Source organism: Micromys minutus, assembly GCF_963924665.1.
Source record: "Micromys minutus genome assembly, chromosome: 1".
Lineage (NCBI taxonomy): Eukaryota > Metazoa > Chordata > Mammalia > Rodentia > Muridae > Micromys > Micromys minutus.
The window spans coordinates 130,966,157-130,988,402 of record NC_137969.1 but is presented as its reverse complement, the minus strand read 5'-3'; the positions used below and the strand labels follow the sequence as shown (position 1 = coordinate 130,988,402).

At 45.4% G+C, this 22,246-nt stretch overlaps 1 protein-coding gene across 3 annotated transcripts in view; it reads right to left on the bottom strand.

Moving 5' to 3' along the window:
- Window positions 1-2,757: 2,757 nt before the first annotated feature.
- PDGFRA (platelet derived growth factor receptor alpha) overlaps window positions 2,758-22,246 on the bottom strand; it is a 44,714-nt gene continuing 25,225 nt past the window's right edge. For all 3 annotated transcript variants that reach the window (XM_080927778.1, XM_080927779.1, XM_080927777.1), the window contains exons 12-23: window positions 22,065-22,197; window positions 20,187-20,291; window positions 19,339-19,449; window positions 18,994-19,147; window positions 17,854-18,020; window positions 14,939-15,054; window positions 14,503-14,625; window positions 12,581-12,692; window positions 10,700-10,799; window positions 10,489-10,594; window positions 6,406-6,647; window positions 2,758-4,287 (exon numbers count right to left, since the gene is read on the bottom strand). In XM_080927778.1, coding sequence (XP_080783904.1) covers window positions 4,140-4,287; window positions 6,406-6,647; window positions 10,489-10,594; window positions 10,700-10,799; window positions 12,581-12,692; window positions 14,503-14,625; window positions 14,939-15,054; window positions 17,854-18,020; window positions 18,994-19,147; window positions 19,339-19,449; window positions 20,187-20,291; window positions 22,065-22,197 — 1,617 coding nt within the window. In that variant the 3' untranslated portion in view covers window positions 2,758-4,139. The remainder of the gene's footprint in view (window positions 4,288-6,405; window positions 6,648-10,488; window positions 10,595-10,699; window positions 10,800-12,580; window positions 12,693-14,502; window positions 14,626-14,938; window positions 15,055-17,853; window positions 18,021-18,993; window positions 19,148-19,338; window positions 19,450-20,186; window positions 20,292-22,064; window positions 22,198-22,246) is intronic.

The window sequence follows — 22,246 nt, the reverse complement described above, 5'->3', positions numbered from 1 at the left end:
TGCTGTTCTAGAGGTCTTGAGGTCCTTGGTTTCTACACCTATGAGATGCCTTCCCTACCTTTGTAGAAATTCTTTAAAAGCTTACTGCAAGACTCAAAAGTGTAAAAAGATACCCTTAGAAGTCTTTAACCCCATAATTAAAAACAAAAACATTAGGCAGGTTTGTCATTGAAGGACGTAACTATGTAGCTACTGTTTAGACAGAAGTGTTACTATTTCCAGGAATCTATCTCTTTCCTGAGCTGAACCCAGGTGGAGCCAATACTCAAGGATCAGGCCTGGATCTGAATGAAGGCTGTCTGACCCAGAGGTCATTTGGTTGTCTGAAATTAGGAGTTATACTGAAACAGGGACCTGTTTTCCAACTATTAAGAAAATAATCTCCTTTAGTTAACTGCACTAATTTATATGATGATACCGGGAAGCTGACAAATGTGAAGCACATAAAATCTGCACCTAACAGAGAATGCTCAAGCACAGCACAGGTGATGATGCATGGATGCAGGCTCCTCTTTGCAGCAAGCATTTGTACATTCTGATAGGTTGCCATAGAGACGGGAAGGGCTGCTCATGTGTGATGCCAATTGGTATATGGGAGACCTCCAGTTTCCACTCAACTGTCCTTTAAGTCTAAAACTGCTAACTAGTGAGTCTATGCAGAAAAGGAGGCAGGGAAGGGAGGAGAGGGAGGAGGGAAAAAAAGAGGTAAAGGAGGAGGGGAAGGGGGGGGAAAGAGGGAGGAGGGGAAGGAGAGGGAAAGAGGGAGGAGGGGGAGGAGATGGAGGAGGAGGGGGAGGATAGGAAGGAGGAGGGGAAAGAGGGGGAGTGGGAGGAGGGGGAGAGGGAAGAAGGGGGAGGAGGGGGAGGAGGGGGAAGAGGAAAGAAGCAGCAGGTCATTGTACTAGATGGCCATGATACCAGCACTTAGGAGGCCGAAGCAGGAGAATCACAAAGCTCAGTGCCAACCTGAGCTATACAAGATGCTGCCTCAAACAACAGGCTGAATTGTAGGAAGGAGGTTGAATGGGATTCTGACCAAACTATAAAGAAAACGAAAGAACTGGTAGAACTTCATCACTTTAAATCATATATAATAAATCATTTATTGAAATATAAAGATCTCCATTTACACGTTTTAAAACAAAACATGAATAGGGGTATTTGGAAGCCATCTTGTAATGGAAGACCCTCCCTATGGAGTTGGTTGCTCTCACACATTTACCACACCACCATGTTGGGAACAGGTAAGTATTTTTTTTTCTCTTTATTACTTCTAAAATATAAATTTTGGACATTCAAAAGTGCAACAGTTAACGTGCCTGCGGGAATATCACAGTTAAAACAATATAAACAAAGGCAGTGAGACAGCTTGTCATACACGTTTTGGCAGTATCCTCCAAGTCTACATAGCAACAGATATACACATATCGATGTATAACATCATTTTATCTTACGTCCCTCTTCACAAATATAGGACCATTTTGTACAGGTTGGCAGACCACATCTTAAGGACATCATTGATCATTTAGAAAAGTCACAAATTGTGTTCCTAGGGCCAGCTTTGATTGTCATCATTAAAAACAGAAGGCAGGAAAGATTGGTAAATTTTCTTTCAGGGACTCTGCAGGAGGCAGAAAAGAAAACGAATCAGGATGCAGTCAAAACACTGTTTAAAAATAAAAATGCATCCCTGCTGAGTGTGGTGGTGCATGCCTGTAACCCCAGCACTGAGGGGACAGAGACAATGGATCTCTGAGAGTTCAAGGCTTAGCCTGGTTTACACAGTGAGTTCCAGGGCAGCCAGGGCTACATAGAGAGACCCCGTCTCAGAAAACAAAATGGATGTGTTCCCATTTAACCTCAGAGGCGAGTACTAGTAAGGATGGGAAACTGTTGGACTGAGAAGCTTCATCCAACCTTATGGTGTCATGCAAGGCTCCAAGCGACAGAGTATAAAAAGAGCCAACAGAACCAAGGTTGTGCAGATGCGTGGTAAACAGACCGCTTGAGCTGCAATTCTAGAGACACGGGTGTGTTTCAAGCCTAAGTGGCTCAAAAGACTCTAGTCAGGTTTCTTTGTTTCTCAATTGGCCAATCTGGCTCAGTCTTCACACTTACTGCAAGAAGGGAAAGTTGGGGTTTGCATTGAGATTGTGCCAGTAGGTAGTCAAGTACCTAGTTATTGCTTCTGTGCCTTCCAAAGCATCACCTGCTGGAAGTACCTACAGTGATTGCTGTAATCATAGCCCATGTTTCATTCATACAGAGTCAGCAATTAGACACATTGCAGAGAATGCCAATGAACTCACACTAACCAGTTTGACAGTTTGGATGCTTGCGACATTCTCCCGGCCACAGTTCCCAAAGCCAGAAAACTTTTTATCTTCTCCGCCAAATATGGAGATGGTTAGACAAAGCCCTGACACACCAGATGAGCATCATTTGTGGACACGCTTTAAGGTGAGCAAGCTCAGGTCCTCCATCCAGTGGGAAGTGGTACCCACATTGACTAGAACTGGGAGATGTGCCCAAGCCAAGATTTCTCAGCTTCGGCTAAGCCTAGAAACTTAGACCAAGGGTAGGAATTGCTGGATACATGGTATTGACATGTTACTGACTTAAATAGTAGCCTTCTTGCATAGTTGACTCCCAGATCAGTTCCAAATTTCAAAGTTGCCCCACCCCACCCACAGCAACCCCCTGTAACCCAAGCCAGTGTTTCTGAACACTGACTACCCAAGAGCACCAAGGAGCCAATGAAAACATACATAGCTTCCTGCTCCCATCAGACCTTGTGATTCCAAATCTCTGGGGCAGGGGTCTGAAACAACTGAGGCCAGCAACTGTAGCTGCAAACGGTGGGAATGAAAGAGCCACGCTCATGCCGACAATTGCCTTCATTCCACAGAGCCACTGTGGTTTCAGGGTTCCCAGCTCTTTCTCTTTGAGACAAGAGAGGAAAAGTGAGGTGCTGATGTTGACGTATCCTTGCAAGTCACAGATGTAAAAGTATGGGTGGGATCCATCAAAGTCATCCCTGGTCATAAAAGAGACTTCTGCCCATCTGAGTCCTTTTTGTGGAAGGTTCTTTTCCACAAGGTCACACACAGCATGAGAAGTCACATTGGGCTCAGGCTTAAGCCTTTCTACTGAGGACATTTAGGACACCCGGGGGTTCTGCTTTGCTTGTTTCTAATCCTAGTACTTCAGAGGTGATTAACTGTTCTTAGTGCCTTGGATTAGGGGAACTGCTTAGAACACAACAACAGAAAGGTCTGACTTTCTGAACAACACTATTTATACTCTGCTCTCTAGCGCTTGCTAACTTTAATCCACTAAACCTATTATATTTTCTTGAGAAACATGTTACTTAATACAAATGTCAAAAACTGCCAAACTTGTCACCTACTTAGTAAGGGTTTTGTTTTTAATTGTGCTTTCTCTGTAAAGAAATCAGGTTACGGATTACATATTTAGCATTTTGGTTAACAGTAGTAGTGTTATGAGATTAGATTACAGGATAGAGAGGAGTTCTTGGGTTCCTAAAAGACCCAAATCTACTACTCAAGGCTGTTCAGTCTTCATCTTTTTGCCTCTTTAACACTAAGAAGACAGTAAAACACAATGGTTCCAGTACCTTCCAAAGTTCAAAGTGGTTTTGCATGTACTTCATGAGAAAATTCAACAGCAGCTGGAACTGGATCCCAAGAGAGGAGAAGCACATGGGTGGACTGAGTGGTCCAGAGAGGAGTGAACACAGATCTAAACACATCCTCGGTTAGAGTTATTTACATAATTACAATGCTGGAGTTGTCTGCAGTACAAGTTGAGCGTGTGGGAATCTCACCAATGCCCTGGAAACACAAAGCCCATCTTCTGTGGCCAGTTATCCCCTTGTCCATCCATTCCCAAAGCTCACACGCCCGCTGAGATGCTACTGACACATTGCAAGAGGCAACACGGACAAAGTTCAATCCAAGTATCCCAGTCATTCACAGAGACTTCCCAAGGCCCTTGGCTGGGAACTTCTGTCTCCACATTACCCAAGTCCTCTTCTCAACCTTTGCATTGCAATGAAGTGGTTTTCTTAAGGGGATCCCGAGGAGGCTCCCAGAATAGATGATACCCCGAACCTGCAGTTACAGGAAGCTGTCCTCCACCAGGTCCGAGGGATCTATCCCAATATCATCCATCATGTCGATGTCCTCGATGGTCTCATCCTCTCTCTTGATGAAGGTGGAGCTACTGGATCCTGTCTCGATGGCACTCTCTTCTGAAGTCTGGGAGCTGATGGGATTGAAAAGCAAAGTCTAAGGTCACGGACAGACTGACTTCCGGGGCTGCATTTTCAGAGTGGTCGCCCGAAGCAACGGGACTCTTTGTACAAGGCCCTTTCCTGTTGAAGCACGTGCAGCTGAGCATGACCAGTTTGCCATGGAGCCAGCCGGTCACTCACTGGTCATTGCTGCACGGAGAGAGCTAACACAAAACCAAGACAGAGCCATCGGAGCAACTCTTCTTGCTTCCTTTCCTGCCAATACTTTTTTTTTCTGGGCATTGCGAACAAGACACAATGGGTTTCTACTTTTCCTATTCATCCTATCAGGGGAGAGAATAAGCAACAGCCAATCAAGAGATACTGAGAATGTAGGAAGCAGGAGGATGGGGGTCTCACACTTCGCTCACTTCCTGCCAGACCCCGCCCCTTGCTAGCCCCGCCCCCTCGTTAGCCCCACCCCTCTGGGTCTAAAGGCCCAGGTGAAGACAGAAGAAAAAAGCTCATTTGCCCACCTATACAAGGACATACCAGAAGCCACTCCAACAAGACCTACTCCAGAAAGGCACCAAAAGTACGTTAATGTGTAAGCAAGGAGCTGAGGTAGCCTGTCTTCTAGACTAAGAGCTACAGATAACGAATGAAGGTTGAGAAGCAGAGAAAGGGTCTTCCCCAGGGAAGGATACACCAAACTGGTTATCCAGTACAAAATGATCAGCCCTGAAAATGTACACATACATTCGGGTAACATCATACAGAATGAGTAGGTTGCATTCACATACTTAGGAGTGCATATCTGTACACACACGTAAATATAATCTCAAAAATAAAATGTACATAAAAAAATAAAAATAAGGAAGAACTCTGTGGAACATAAAACTAAACAATGCTAAAAAGGGCATGGCAGTAATGTCTGACAATATACCTGCCGAGATGATTAACTATGATAATAATCTGATAACTATAAACACAGAAAGAGATCAATAAACTAGCAGTTATTGTTCAAACTGGTATGTGAATTTTAATAAAACCTGGGTATGAAATGAGATCTGAGAGCAGTTGTTGGTTTCCTTTTCTGCTTTTCTTTTTTCTTTCAGTACCTATGTCCTCAGATGTGGGCAATGTGAATTCTGTCTCCAACTCTAACTTTCTGCCATGTCATCATGAAAAACATGGCATGAATGTTTTTATTCTTAGGAAGTACATAGAAGATGGAAGAATACTAGGGGTGAATTATCCTGGTGTTTTCTATTTAGCTTTGAGTCACTGAATGAGAAAAGTGTGTGTGTGTGTGTGTGTGTGTGTGTGTGTGTGTGTGTGTGTGTTCATATATGTGACACCAAGCTGGATAAAGAGAATGAGGCAAATGTCAACTCCTGTATCTACTAATTGGTAGGTGAACTCTCACATTATTCCTGTGAGAATAATTTTTTTAAATGAGAAACATTTTTTAAAACAAAACTTTTATATGTACTATCCCTAAATTCCCTAGCCTGCCAGAACTGTCCACTGTTCTTCTCCCTTCACTAGATTCCTGCTGTCTTTCCTTATTCTGTCTTGGGTCACTATCTGCCCTGTCCGTGTGAGAGTCACTCAAACTTGACCATCATCTGCAGGTGGATAGAACACAGGCTTCCCCTTTGTGAGTTTGCTTCCCTGTGCCTGACACAAAACAGGAGAAGGCGGCCCACCAGAGGAAGGAGGGACAGACACACAGACTAGGTGAGCCTATGAATCAGCAGTTGAAAAGTCCTCCAGATCATTCTGAATTGCATGCAGGGCTAGTTGGTGGAGCATCTCACATCCCAACCCTGCCTCGCTCAATATGTTCCTCAGCTCTGTTAGAGGAGCTCACAGAGGAGCTTTGCATACCAGACATCACAGCTTTGGCTCCCAAATGATCTAAGGACTCAGATCAGAGACTGTTCACCAGAGAAGCACTCACTCAAGAGTGGAAGGACACCGCAGAGTCACATGAAGGATGTCACAGGAAGGAAGGTCAAACCTTCTTGACCTCCCCTGGAACTATGCACCTGTTGGCCAAGCTCGGTTTACATCCCCAGTGGCCTCGGTCTCCCTGAGCCCCCCCCCCCCCCGCAGGCTAACATGGGGGAAGGGGCCATAGTTACCTGTGTCTGTTCCTCTTGCCCAGGTCTTCCTCCTCTGGAGCAGGGTCAATGTCTGGCAGGGGAATGATGTAGCCACTGTCTGCACTCAGTCTCTGTTCGTCCAGACCACCTTCCCAGTCCTTCAGCTTGTCCTCTTCATTTTTGTAAGTGACACCGATGTACGCATTGTCAGAGTCCACACGCATGCGTGCCACAGCCGGATGGTCACTCTTTAAGAAGTCCAGGTGAATCTTTTCATAGCTCTGAAAGTATTGGTTTATTGCATTTAATCGGGTGTTGGTGACAAACTATAAAAATCAATGTAGACATTTAGAACATGCGATTTGCACAAGGAGAACTAAGGGAGAGTCCTGTGCCAATAACACCCACCAGGAAGAAAAGTAGGACTCGAAACAGGGACAGCCAGTGACTGCAGGACTCCTGGTGAGACTTCAGACACAAAGAGCCTTTCCCTGGGTCTGTAGCTGCCATGAGGTGCTTAACACTCCCACGCAGGACAAGCATGGGGACTAGGGACCCACCACTGAGTCCCTCCAGGGCTGACGCAGGACCCGTAGAATGAATGAGCAGAGACGGTTTAGACTGGAAGCACCATTCCGAGCACATTTCCTGAGCTCTCAGTGTTAGGGGAAGTCTGACTTTTGATGTGAAAAATCCTACTTTCCTCTGTGTGTGTGTGTGTGTGTGTGTGTGTGTGTGTGTGTGTGTGTGTGTGTGATCTGTTCAGTTTACTACAACATAATGAGTTTACACATCTGTCACTGCCTCCCCTTCCCCACGACCCTTGCTTGTGTCCCCTGTTTCCCTCTGGCTGATCCCCCTCTTTGCCCCAGACAGCTCTGTCTGCTTTTTCACCACATATATTCCATGACTCTCTCCACCCCCCAACCTTCAGGATCTCCTCGTTCCTTCTCGTGATTCCCTTTCTTGTTTGTGTATGTGCATGTGCAGGTATAAATGTGCATATAGGGGCTGGATAGATGGCTCGGTGTTTAAGAGCATTTGTTGCTCTTGCAGAGGACAGGTTCAGTTCCCGGTACCGGCATTAGGTGGCTCATGACCTTGTATAATTCCAGTTCTAAGAATTACTGTGCCCACTTACTTCTGGCCCCCATAGACACCCACACACATGTGGTGTGTGTGTGTGTGTGTGTGTGTGTGTGTGTGTGTGTGTGTGTGTACAAGAAGGCATATGCACACACAAGTAAAAATTTTAAACAAAATCAATATTTAGATAAATAAATACACGTGTGTGTGTGTGTATATATATATGTATACACACATAATTTTAAATTAGCTTCTGCATTTAGAAGAAACATAGTGCTTGCCTTTCTGAGCCTGGTTTCAACACAATCCCCATCAAGTTTCAATATTTCTTTTACAGAACTAGAAAAGCAATTCTAAAATTCATATAAAGCAGAAGACCCCAAATAGCTAGAGCAATGCTAGAAATATCATAATCCCCAGATTCATAAGAGCTGACCTCAACCATGTGACAGAGCCATAGTTTATCATATACTAAATATATATTACACATATATAGTTGATAACCATATAACGATAAATAAATATATCAACAGAACAGGACGGAGGATTCGGAAATAAGCACACAGACATAGGCACTTATCTGACACAGGGAGGCCAAAGTGACACTGAAGACAGCCTATCTAACAACTTGGAAAACTAGAAGAATATGGAGCTAGATGATCTGCCTCACCTCACACAGAACTCAGTTCCAAACGAATCAGAGCCCTGAATGTAAGACTTAAAGCTTTGAGGCTTCTAGAAGAAATCATTGCAAATGCAGACACAGATAAGAACTTTCTGAGTCAGACTCCAAAAGCACAGGAAATGATCAAGAATTAACAAGCAGGTCTGGGCAAGTGGTATCTGCCATTAATCCCAACACTCAAAGACAGGAGGATCTTTTTGTGTTCAAGGCCAGCCTGGTCTACGTCATGAGTTCCAAGCCAGCCAAGGCTACACAGTGAGACCCTGTCTCTCACACACACATAAAAAACTGACAAATAGGACCAAATAAGATGTACAAGGCTGGGTGTGGTGACACACACCTTTAATCCAGGAAACAGAGGCAAGCAGATCTTTGCAGAGGTCAGCGAGGTCTACTTAGAGACTTCCAGGCCAGCCGCAGCCACATACTGAGACCTTGTCTAAAACAATAAATAAACATCCAGGTATGGTGGACCCCAATACTAGGGAGAAAGAGAAAGGAGGATCTCTGTGAGATCTACCTAGCAAGTTCCAGGTCAGCTAGAGATACAAAGTGAGACCCTGTCTCAAAAAAGAAGCAAAACAAAACAATAATAAAGGAGAGAAGAAATAATAAAGCTTTTGTGTTTTGTTTTTTGAGTTTTGTGTTGTGTTTTGTTTGCAAAGGAAACAGTCACAAAAATGTGAACAATTGAGGGAGAAAGCTCTGCCAAATATATAAATACACATCAGACAATGGATTAGTATGCAGGCTATATAAAGAACAGCAAACACATACACACACACACACACACACACACACACACACACAATATTCAATCAATCAATTGGCTAATAAACTGAACATTTAGCTTTCAAAAGAATAGGTATAAATATCTGATACATCCTTGGGAAAGTATTCGACATCCTTAGCCACTGGAGAAAAAGAAAGGCTACTCAACGTAATTGGCTATCATCCAGAAAATAACAACAAATAAATAAATAATGATAAGGTTGTGTTGGGGCAGGGCTGTACGTCCATACTGAAAGTCTGTGTGGAGGTTAGATTCCTTTAAAAAAAAAAAAAAAAGCCTGGGGGTTGGCGAGATGGCTCAGCAGTTAAGAGCACTGACTACTCTTCCAGAAGTCCAGAGTTCAGTTCCCAGCAACCACATGGTGGCTCACAACCCTCTGTAATGGGATCTGATGCCCCCTTCTGGTGTGTCTGAATACACCCACAGTGTGCCCACATACATTAAATAAATAAATCTTTTTTTTTAAGCCTAAAGCAAATTGGGCATCATAATAAACATCTTTAATCCCAGCACTCTGGAGGCAGAGGCAGGTGAATTTCTATGAGTTCGAGGCCAGCTTGGTCTTCCGAGTGAGTTCTAGGACAGCCAGGGCTACACAACCAGGTATCAAAAAACCAAAACAATGCAAAAAAAAAAAAAAAACCTAAAAGTAAATTACCACATGACTTAGCTATACCCCCTGATGTACACACCCTTAGTCAACACACCATAGACTGTGTATAGCACGGCACTGACCACAACAGACAGAAATGGAAAGCCCTTAGTTTGAGCAGTAGTCTCTTCCTCTTCCTTCCCACAGAGAATCTTCCACTGACCGAGGTGAAGTATTCCTACCCACTCCCAGCATCCCGTACAAGATGTGAAATCGGCTCAAGGGCAATCAAAAGTGCCACACTGGACTTTCAGCTCAAATAATGGGAGGCTCTGGGCCAAACGTCTGATGTTGCCTCCCAAGAAGGAAGAGAAATGGGTCAGTCTGCGGTGCCCAGTCTGAGACGAGATTTCTTACACGAGAGTGTGTGGCATCCCTTCTCAAGGCCTTGGCAGAAAATTGCCCGGTTCATTTACAGAGCCTGCATAGGTCCGTGAAATTACATTTGTTCCTTTGGACAGTGCTTTCTGAGCCACGGAAAACCAGCTGGAGTAACAGATCACAGCTGGGCTCGTCCCCTCCAGTCAGCTGGTAAAAGCCAGTTTCAAACAGATTCAAGTGCATTCAAATGAGCAATTCAATGACCTCAGATGTCCCGACAGTTCTAACTGCGCTGTAGCTTCAGATACTCTAATAACTGCAGAATCAAGTGCCTACAGGTGTCTTGCATGTAAGCTGAAAAGAGAGCCCCGTGGCAGGGGAGGGCTCTCGTTCTTCAGTGCTCCTGGGGTTCTATAGAGCACTCCCTAAAGCCATGGTCACAAGATCACACAATCTGTGTCCTCCATTGAAAGTGATCCTTTCAAACAGTGCAGAAGAGCTCTGCTTTGTCGGTGTAACTGTTAGTCACTCTCTCCTCCTTGTCTGAGTCCTCCCGCCCACTGACTGTCCCAGGCTCAAACCAACCTTTTTGTATTGTCCAGGCAGCAGATTCTCCACTATCTCGCTGAGGTGGTAGAAGGAGGGTCTCTTCTCGGGTTCGCTGTTCCAGCACTGCACCATAATCTCATAGCTGCAGAGGCAGGGCTCAGAGTAAATATGGGTGTGCCTGTAGATGTCAGCCACCCCGAAGACCCCGGAGCATGGACATGGGCCCATGGGCAGGGAGGAAGCTTACACTTCACTGGTGGCGTGGTCAGGTTTGGCCATCCGGTATCCACTCTTGATCTTATTGTAGAAAGTAGAATCAACCATCATGCCAGGGTAGGGTGTGCCGCCTACGAGCCAAAAGAGATAACCGGATGACAGAGGGTTTTTAACTGTATCACATCACCAAAGCCCTGATGGCCTGATTCTTTCAAAGTCTTCTTAACTCCAGAGGACTCCTCAAACTATGTGTGTGTGTGTGTGTGTGTGTGTGTGTGTGTGTGTGTGTGTAGATATGTATGGATGTATGCATATAACTATATATATTTATATAATTATAGCAGTCTTGGTTAATCAAATCCAAACATCTTGGGCAACTTTAGAACAAAATTCACTAATGCACTTGATAGTGTTTCTAACAACCACATCTAAACACAAACACATGAACGAGGCAGAGAATATCACTAAAGACTATCATCTTCAGAAGTGTTCTCCTAATTACAGCTCAAGTCAAAGCTAGGACCTGGAATGCCATAGTCTGCTGTTTTAAGGGCACAGAAGGGCTCAACAAAAGGAGAGCTGTAAGGTAGCATGCGTGGAGCAGCCAAGGTCAAGTCGGGTTCAGCTCCCTCTATGAAGCTTCCAAAACCACCCCAAGCCTCCTTTGTCCTTCCTCTGAACCCCCATTACAGCTTGCAGGGTTTACCTATAAGTGTGTAATCTGTACATCCCAAAGTCCAGTCAAACCTCACCACTCCCTCACAACCCTCCCTTGGCAGCAGGCACCTATTTGTTCAGGCTCTAATGACAAGTGACCAAACACTAAAGACGTTTTTCCCCTTTGAGATGTGGAGTTATACATCCTGTGGGTTCACTGCCATGTCACCTTTGACCTGGGCATCATTCATCATCAAGTAAGGGAGAAGAAACAGACAGGCTATAGCCATTTAGGTTGTTCATGTATATATGTATATGCATATATGTGTGTATTGTATATATGTGTATGTATGTATGTGTATGTGTGTGTGTGTGTGTGTGTGTATAACACAACTGAATGAATGGACTTTGTACACTGTGGCCTGGATCAGGCACATCTCTATTCTGTCTCAGGTGCTGAGGACACACTATGTGGATGAGCCATGTGACTCCCCTAAGACTTTCCTGAGACATGTGCTGAGCTGCCCAAGGCCTTCGCCCCGCACTAGCCAATGGTCTCTGAGGGGCACCCTGTGCTCTCAGCCCCTGGTTACCACTTCTGGTGGTATCTGCCTTTCTTTTTAAACTAATATCTTGGTTGCCTTTTGCTTTGAGGGTCTCGTTGGGTTTTCTTGCATGCTGTGGAGCTGGTCGCTTATCCCTGGGTACCAGGCTCACAGCTGCCCCGTGCTGGGACTGGAGTCTGCAGGATGGCTCAAGCTCTTAGCCCAAGGCCACAAGGGAACTCTCCAGATGTGACCAGCTCATGGAAGCTAATAGGTTTCCTTTGGTGGTGTTTTTTAAAAATGAAGAAAATATATTCTTGTAAAATAAGGCCTGCCTATTCCAGCCTTTTCCTGGGCAGGAACCTATTGCTTTTTTAAGTAAAAAACAAATAAACAAACAAACAAACCAAAAAGGGAGAGGGAACTATTGGTGAACTCACTAATCGAATCCCAAACAAAAAGACAAAATGTCATCAGAAACACTTCCCATGGGGACAAATGACTCTGGTACAACCAGAGTGATGGTGGCCAGCGGTGAGGAAGCAGCCCAAAGAGAGACCCCTTCTGGATCCACTCAGCCTATGCTGTCATGGCAGGGGGAACCTGTGGAGTGACAGGTTAGCACTCCACACGTCATCCTGGATCTGGGACAGACACACGTCTCTTCTAGTGTTATTCAGAATGAGACACAATCGCCGTCCAGCTCTTACCAAGGGAAAAGATTTCCCAGAGAAGAATTCCGTAAGACCAGACGTCACTCAGCGTGGTGTAGAGGTTGTCGAAGATACTCTCCGGGGCCATCCACTTCACAGGCAGGAAAGTCTACAGGGAGGGAGAGAGGAGATTCAGCCAAGGCTATGCCCTAATGTCTGCAGAAGTAGAAACAAAGAGTCTCTCCCTGGGCTGGGGAATAGTGCATTAAAAATCTTGCCTTCATCCTGTCTTTCATGTGTTTACCGTTCACCGGCAACTAGGTAGATTGTGTGTGCGTGTGTATTTCTGTGTGTGTGTATGTGTGTGTGTTCATGTGAATGCAAGTGCTTGCTGCATGTGTGTGCATGTGGAGACCAAAGACCTCTGCTGTTTTCCTCAGGATACAGTCCACCTAGGGTTTGGTTTTTTCTCTCACTGACCTGGGACAAACCAATTCAGCTAGGCTGCCTAGCCAAGGAGCTCCAAGGGTCTGCCTCTGCCTCCCCAGCACAGACGTTACAAGCACTGGCCACTAAGTTAGGCTTTTGTTTGTATATTAAGTTCTGGAGCTCAAACTCAACTTACCCATAAGCTCTCTCTCCCTAGTCTCACTGTGTAGATTCTTAATAATAACGGACAAGGAATGGTCAAACGTCACTTCTCATATCTTCTGAAGGAATCATACACTAAAAATATGTAACCTTCAATTTACCAATAAAGTGTGACCTTTGACCAGACCAGTCCCCTCCCCATCCCCATTTTCAGGTGACCCAAAGAACAAAACTAAGAATAGATACAGCATCCTGGAAACCAGTGTCAGTTTCCAGGCTATAAGAAATAAATGGTAATTTCCCATCACCAAAAGACAAGACACTCAAAAGAGTCTCTTTCGCAAAGAGTGTCTCTTACACAAATGGTCCAAACTTCAGGTGACATACTAAGTCTGGGCAGATATATAACACAGCATCTGCCGTGCTAGATAGCATCCTTCTCCCCCCCACCCCTTTCCCCAGACTATGAAGAAACAGTAGACATTCATAACCTTGGGTAAGAAATCATTTCTACCCAAGTTTAGTAACTCGTTCATTGTGCCTGGGAGGAACCACGGCTATATTCATTGAGCATGAGTCTGGGGCACAGGGGATGGACAGAGGTCACTGTCCCTCTCTAAGCAGAGGTTGCAGCTCTGTAAGCTGTCTTACACCAGTGGAGCAGAGTGACATATAGTTGTACCAATGGGTGACAGATGTGCCCTAAGCTACTCTTGTGCTTATAGGCTGAAGGGATGGAGAGGTCAAGTAGACAATGAAATTGTCGCCAGAGAAACGGTGCCATTCTGTTTATATCAGTCTTGATGTTCTCCAGGTTAAACTCGCCTGCCGGAATCTGGTAAAAGCTTAAAAACCAGAGATCTCCCTGGAAAGGAATGTTTCTATATTCGTGTATAGACTTGAGTTATTAGAACTTACCGGGTGTGTCTAATTGCTTTTTCCTAATTTTGCATATATGGGTCTGCAATGTCTGAATACCACGTGGATCGGAAGCCAAAAGGAGGCATCAGATCCCTAGGCCTGTAGTTGTGAGCTACCGTGTGCTGACTGGAAACTGTATCCAGAGCCTCTGGAAGAGCAGCAAAGCTCTTCTCAAGCAGTGAACTTCTGTATGTCAAGTATTGTCTACGGCACCATGTGAATTACCTAAATTATTCCCTTGTAGCAACTGAGGAAATGATTGAAGCTACAAACAGAGAAACTAAGTATGAAATAGACAGGAAACTTGGCCAAACAGCAGCCCCAGTATACGGTGAAGCTGATACCAGGCTGGCTAACTGTTAAACCTAAGCTTTCTACTGAGACCTCAGGAACCACTGGATGACTGACTCCTGCACTAAGAAATATGAGGACTTCAGAGGTTAGGGTCAAGGATGGAGGGAACGTACGCTGCCTTTTGACACGTAGTTGGAATCGTGCATGATGTCTCTGGCCAGCCCAAAGTCACAGATCTTCACAATTTTCCCTTGGGCCAGAAGGACGTTGCGGGCAGCCAGGTCCCGGTGGACACACTGCATGGGAAGGAAAGAAGTCACTTCAGCTGAGGCCAGGTGGCAGCATTCTTGCAAGAGTGGCCAGTCCATGATGGGCACTTAAAAGGTGCCCTGGCAGGAAGACCTTGCCCTCCCTCCCTGACTCCTCCTGAGGAACAGTGGGTACTGGAGAAAGGCAGTGATGTCAGCCTATCTGGGGAATTGACAGGTCGGCTAAACTGAGAAGCCACTGTTACTCAGGCTCTAAGACCTTCCTCCTAGGCGTTCTTTCCAGGCCCCTCCCTCTGAAGCTCTGGCTGGGTCTGAAGAGGTCTCTGTGCCTCGAACTTACATTTTTCGAAGCCAAAAATTCCATTCCTCGGGCAACTTGATAGGTGAAACTCAATAAATCCAGCAAAGTCAGACCCTCGGACTCATCGTCTGAAAGGAGGTTTTTGACTTCTGAGTCTGTGGAAAGGAGTCAGATATGTTGGTGTTAGGTGAGAGCACGGAACGTTCTAGCCTCCAGACATCCCCTCTGCTCTAGCAGGCTCCAGAAGCTTGTCCAAAGATCTCCTCTGAAAGCATTTTGTCATAATGGTTCACGTTACCGGGTACAGAAACTATACAAAGGAACCTGTGGATGTGACAGAACATTTGCCCTGGAGGCACGGGGCACACATTTCAACCCTTAGTACTATAAAAATAGAGAGAAAAAAATAATAGTTTTTTCTTCCAAAAGAAATATGCACAGGTTAAGCATTCCCAACCCAAAATCCTGAATCGAAAATGCTTCAAATATCCAAAACTTATTTAGCACCAGTATGATGGTAAAAGTATCCCCACGCCAGACTTCGTGTGACAGATCACAGTCAAAACATAAGCACATTTAAAAAATATTGTATAAAATTACTGTCAGCTATGTGTCTGAGGTGTGCGTGAAACAGACATGAATTTGTACTTAGATTTGGCTCCCAAACCCGAGATATCTCATAATGTATATGCAAATATTCCAAAATCTGAAAAAAATTCAAAACACATTCAGTTCCAAGCATTTCAGATAAGCAATATTCATCCTGCTCGCACAAACACATACCTGGTGGGGGAGGGGGATGATTAGACACATAACGATTAGTCAAACCAACCTCTTCCATGGACTCTCACAGACAAATTGTCTTTTGTCCTTGGATTTCACTTTCCACATAGACACATCACCTCAGCCATCTTGGACTCTCTCTCTCTGTCTCTCTCTCTCTCTCTCTCTCTCTCTCTGTCTCTCTCTCTCTCTCTCACACACACACACACACAAATACACAAACACACACTTACACACACACTCACACACTTATACACACATACACACTCACACACACTTACACACACTCACACACTTATACACACATACACACTCACACACACTCACACACTCACACACACTTACACACACTTACATACACATACACACACACTTACACACACATACACGCACACACTTACACACACTCACACACTTATACACACATACACACTCACACACACTCACACACTCACACACACTTACATACACATAAACACACACTTACACACACATACACGCACACACACACACTCTCACACACAAACACACACTTACATACACACTCACACATACACTTACAAACACTCACACACTTACACACACATACACACACACTCTCTCACACACACAAACACACTTACACACACTCACACATACACTTACAAACACTCACACACTTACACACACACACACACACACACACACACACACACTCACACTAAAATCATCCATGATGAATTTGAGGTTTGCTTTCTTCTCTTTTTTGCTTTGTGTATAATTTGCCAGTTAAATCACCTGACCGAACAGACCAGGCAGCCATACTCCAGGACAGTGCTCATGATAAGTCATCAACCTCCCCTTGTAACCTGTCCACTGTTCCCACCATCCCCTCCACAAGGACCCTATGGGTTTTGAGGCAGGCGATCTAGGCCAGCATTTCTCAATACTTTTTGACGGTTCACAGGCCACTGATGAGTGGCTTCAGCCATTCATATTTTTTCCAACCAGCTATGGGAAGGCCAGAAAACTGTGGTCTGCCTGCCAGCAGGACCCAGGCGGAGCATGACTCAGGTCCCGTCTCTCCGGTGCCAAGTTCACCAGCTCTGCCCGGGAAATCAATGTAAACTATTTTTAACCATTTGGGAGTGGAAAGGAAGCACTGTTCCAACCCCTCTCATTGGAGAAACTTTACGAAGGGTTTGGAAGTTCACCCATTTGGCAACGTAAAGTGAATAGAGCTGCAGATATGGAAAAGATGATACATACTAAGTTTGCAAAACAAGCGCATACTCTTTCTAATGGATTGTACCTTTCACTTAAGAAGCCTGAAAGCATTCAGAGCATGTCAGAAACTTTTCAAAATAATCTCTATGGTGCAGAACATTTTTACAGCAGCTGATGAGAGGCCCAACCCCACCCCCCAAAGTCAGAATCACAGGAAAAGCTCAGACCTGTATAGGCACTGCTCACTTCCAGTGTGTGGTTAAGCAAGAGCCCCGAAGTGTCCACCCCAGAGCAGGCGTGAGGTGGCCCATCTGGGGTGACAATACCCATGGCACCATGGAGTTTACAAATGAACTCATCCCCTCGCACAGTTTTCAAAACAGAAGGGGCTGCTTTCAAACAGAAGTTAACAGAAACGCTTGTCAGAGAAATGCAACCTCAAACTGTCTCCTCGTCTGCAGCGACTGTCACAACTTGTCCGTTAGGAAAGCTAAAAGCCGGGATTACGGAGCTCACAGGGGGAAAGCCATGAGGAAACAATGTGAGGGCCAACTTTCAGTTTGGCCACTAAGGAAACACCAATTTATCACCACCTCCACTTTTTAACAAAAGACATGGTAACAAGCAACAACCATCGTGGCACAATGAATTATTTATTTAAAGCAACTACATGTGACATGTGAGAAATGAATTACATTAGGTCTGTCTTCATTCCCGATTCTTATTTTTACAACAGAGAAAGAACCGTGTGCACACCGGGCAAGCAATGTTCCATTGGGTTACATCAGCAGCCCCGTGTCTCGCTCACAGAGCACAGATCTACAGAAAGATAACTAGGCCCAGCTGTGCAGCCCCCGCACTGAGAGATGTACAGATGGACCAGTCATCCCGATCTCCCTTCCTCTGAGCAACAAGTTAAACCACAGAAAGACCATATTGACCAGAATGAGCACAGAAACGTTTACCTAGCATGGATTTCTTCTTATAGGAGGCTGGCCGGTCATACAGCGATCTCTGGATGTCAGAGTATTTAGAAACCTCTTTCCTTTCAAGCATGGGGACATATTGTGTGGCATCAGCTTGCTTCATGTCCATGTAGTCGCCATTGTTTTCAAAAGATAAAATCACATAACTGTAAAAAAAAAAAAAAATAGAAAGAAATTTCGCTCGGTAGACAACAAAGCACGTGCTAATTTGGGTACCTACAGTGTGCCATTAATGGAAGGAGGCATCAAGGGCTCGGGATGGGCATAAACAATTCCCATGTGCACAGTGCACATGGGGTGGTCCGGACAGACAGATGAACATTAATCAGACATAAATCCGTGGGTCCTCTCAAACCCGGGTGCACCAAGAAGAGGAGGATTCTGATGACATGGAAGAGAAAAGTCCATCCAGGAGTAAGCAAGAATTCGTAAAACCAATACTATCTAAATAGAACGGAAACACTATAGGACCAATTGGGATCCCCAAAAGGTAGTCACCATGACTGTGCATGTCACCATGTTTTACTTCTCTGTCTTCTACACATCCTCACAAGGGGCAGAGACATCCCCAAGAGCCACAGGGAAGTCGGAGTGGGGTTACGTTCTCATAAATGCACAAAAATGTTCTTAGTCTGCTACACTGAACAGTTGAAAAGTTCATGACAGGAAGAAAGTCATTGTCCCCTGAGGGTTCACTGGCCATGTGGCCATATGGCTCAATAAACTAAACACCCATTTGGAGCCCATTAAGTAATTCAGTAGCGTGGGAGGTCCTTGTACTCTCAGGGGTCTTTAAAGCCACTTGGAAGTTTTAATGGTAGGGACAAGTGACATCCCTCGCCAGAGCAGTATTGGCATGTCCAGAGAAATCACATACAAAGAAGAAAAGGGCTCTCAGAAGGATCCCCCCCCCCACCATTCAAATCTATCAGTACATCCTTCCCATGTGGTGCTCTGCAGGTATATACCCATCCACACTGACACGGGTGACTAGGTAGGCTCACAGCCTTGTGGCATCTGGTGCTGGCCTAGAATCTACAGGCCTGGAGTCTGTCGGGACAGACTTTTCTCCATGTACGAGGCCGTGACAAGGATACACGTGCTCCCCTCAAGATTTACCTCCTTGTGCTCTCATCCGCAGGATTCAATCCAAAGATGTCCAGGTCTTTCTTTGGCTTCTCTGGGTGTCGGCTCATGAAGCTATCTCTGTTCTTATGCAAATAGTTGACCAAATCCCCATAGAAGCAATATTCTGTTATGATGTAAATGGGGCCTGTGGGGACCAAACAGTCAGGTATAAAAATGGAGAACAAAAAGAAGCCATGATGTTCTCCACTTATGAGCTTTATACTCAGGAGGCATGTTGGGGTGCAGAGAGGGGAAACTCTGCCTGAGTTTCTCAAAAGAGTCTCCACAACAGAGGGTATTCCCAGCACCCCCTCAAACCCAGGACAGGGAGCCTACCTGACTTGGTGCAGGCTCCCAGCAAATTCACAATGTTCAAATGTGGTCCCAAGTGAGTCATTATCTTCAGCTCAGACATAAGAGCTTGCTTTTCACTGGACCTGGCTGTGGCTGTTGAAGTAAACCCAGATCTCAGTACAACTGAATGCCCTACCCCTGATTCTCAGAAACACGCCTCAGAAAAACTGACCTTGTGATTCAATATTATTTACTTACCAAGTGTCTAAAGGAAGAACACGAGATATTCTAATCATGTGTGTACGTGGTGTGTGTGTGTGTGTGTGTGTGTGTGTGTGTGTGTGAATGCTCTTGCCTACAAACACACATGGAGGCCAGAGGCTGACATTAGGATAGCTTCTTCAACTGTTCCCACATCTTATATTTTGAGTCAGGGTTTCTCCCTGAAATTGAGAGCTTGCCCAAGTTGAATAACCTAGCTGACCCACAATGAGCTTCCTTCATCTACCTATCTTCTGCCTCCCTATAGTGCTGGGGCCACGGGAGCATACCACCACTCTGCCTTCCTGTATGGATGCTGGGGGAATCAGAATCCAGATCCTCATGTTTGCAAAGAAAGCACTTTATCCTCTGAGCTACTTGACAGCCCCATAGTCTCTAGTCCTTACGATTAAGGGAAAAAAAGGTCACTAAAAATGAGAGCGTCTGATTTTTAACAATGAGGGATAAGAGCAAAAGGAACCTAATTTGGTAGGTGGTGAGGAGGAACTAATCCTAAATCCACATAAAACCTAGAGTCCAAAGAATCGCAGTATAATATTAAATTCAATTTTACTATCGGATTATTTAGTATCTCTACGTTCAAAGTATCCCTGGGAAGAAACACTTACGTTTGAGCATCTTCACAGCCACCTTCATTACAGGCTGGGACCTGCTTAATCCATAAGCTGTGCCTTCAACCACCTTTCCAAATGCACCGGATCCCAAGATCCGACCTGTGGGCAAACAGAGCCGTCAACATCAGCGCCGGGCTCCTCAGCTTTCCTGGCAGAGGCCAGAGCACAAGGGTGTACAGCTGGGTGTGTGTTTTTCCTGTATTGAGTAAGCCTAATTATTCCTCCAAGTCATCATGTCAGGAAAGGATTGAGCCCACAGGGAAGGAAATTAGTGTAATTGCTTTTGTCAAATAGCATTTGCAATGGAAAGGAAAACACAGATGAGAGGGGAGAGTGCAGCCCTCCCTGGTGTGAGCATGGGCTCCTGCCAGGCCCTGGGCTCCTGTGCAACTTGCCTCCGTGGCTTCTACCCAAACCCCCTGTTTCTCTACCCTTCTGTTTCTCACATGCACACAGAGGCAACCTTTGCAAGAGCAAATCCTTAACCACTGGAAATCTTCCGTATTCCAAATGCCACTGGTTCTGAGGAATACACAACTGAAAACTTGAACTGGTCTTCGCTACCATAAAGGAAGGTCCCTGGACATGACAGCACAGCCCTTCTTTGTGTGGAGAGACAAAGAAATCAGAGCTGTTGTCTCCACTCTTAAAGAGACTGAGGTCTAAGTGGGGAAGGGGGATGGTTCCAGGAAGCCAGTCTGGTCATGGTCAGTCCAGCACAGAAAGATGCCAAGAGTGGACATGCCCGCTCTTCCAGTCTGTACCTCCGGCATTCGTGCCTAGAAAGGTGCTGTGCCCCTAGAGACTTGGCCAAGAGGACAGGGACAATGTGATTCACAGCAGGGGCTCTGTTACTCCCTGGTCCCCACCTCCTCACCCAGCCCCCACCAACCCATTTTATTTCTTTCTAACGTCTCTGAGCTCTTTAAGCCTTTCTGGGAGACGGTGGTGGAAAATATAATAAAGAAGCACAGGAGTAGGCAGGGAAGCTTTGCTCGCCTTCAGCTTCAGTGGCTGTAAGCTCCTAGCTCTGATGTACTTTGGAATCAGACAGACAAGTAAAAACTGCATCTGTGAGGTCACTGATTCTGACATAGCCTCAAAGGGCTAATTCCCTTTTTATATGTTTTGCTTTAAAGTGTGTGTGTGTGTGTGTGTGTGTGTATTGCATACATGCCCACACACACACATACACACATAGATATGAAAGGTGGTTGTTTTGGGAGTTTTGAGACAGGATCTCGTGTAGCTCAGGCTGGTCTCAAATCTCTGTGTAGTTAAGGTTGACCTTGAACTCCCAGTTCTTCTGCCTCCCTGGAGTTAGAGGCATGCCTCACAACACCAGCATACATTTTTACATCCATATTACATACAAGTAAAGAAGGATTTCATGAGCCCTCGAGATGCCTGCTGGGCTCTCTCATGCCTCACCCAGTCCTCTTTAGTTATGGAAATGCATTTCAGTTTTCCATTGCATCATCTCTGCCAGGCCGAGAGTTTCTTTCCTTTTGGCATTTTGCTAAAGGCGTCTCATGTAGCCAAGGCTGGCCCAAAACCCAGGATGACACTGAACTCAGGATCCTGCTGCTTCCAAAACTATAGGTCTATGCCCACTGACTAACCCTCTTTTAGTTCTGGGAATAGAGTCTGTGGCCTTACAAAGACGACATTGCTTCATGACCTTTGACTTCCCCGTCTCAACCCCAACAAGCTCATGCTCAAGATGTCCACGTAGCCCAGGCTAGTCAGTGTGAGCCACCATGTCCAACCCTATGAGTGGAGTCCAAGTCCCCAACTCTGTCCCAGATCTATAACTAGGAAGCTATGTAGGTGATGCTGAGGTCCTGGGAGGTTGCCCTCAAGGGAACTTACCAAGCACTAGTCCATCTCTCGGGAATTCCCACCTGGAGTCGTAAGGCAGCTGCATGGGGTCCACATAAATGTACTCGTGTCCATCTGGGCTGATTGACTCAATGACCCTCCAGCGAATTTCATACCGTGGTTTCTGTAATGACCGGGGCAGGTAACTGGTGAACTACCAGTCTCAAGGAAAC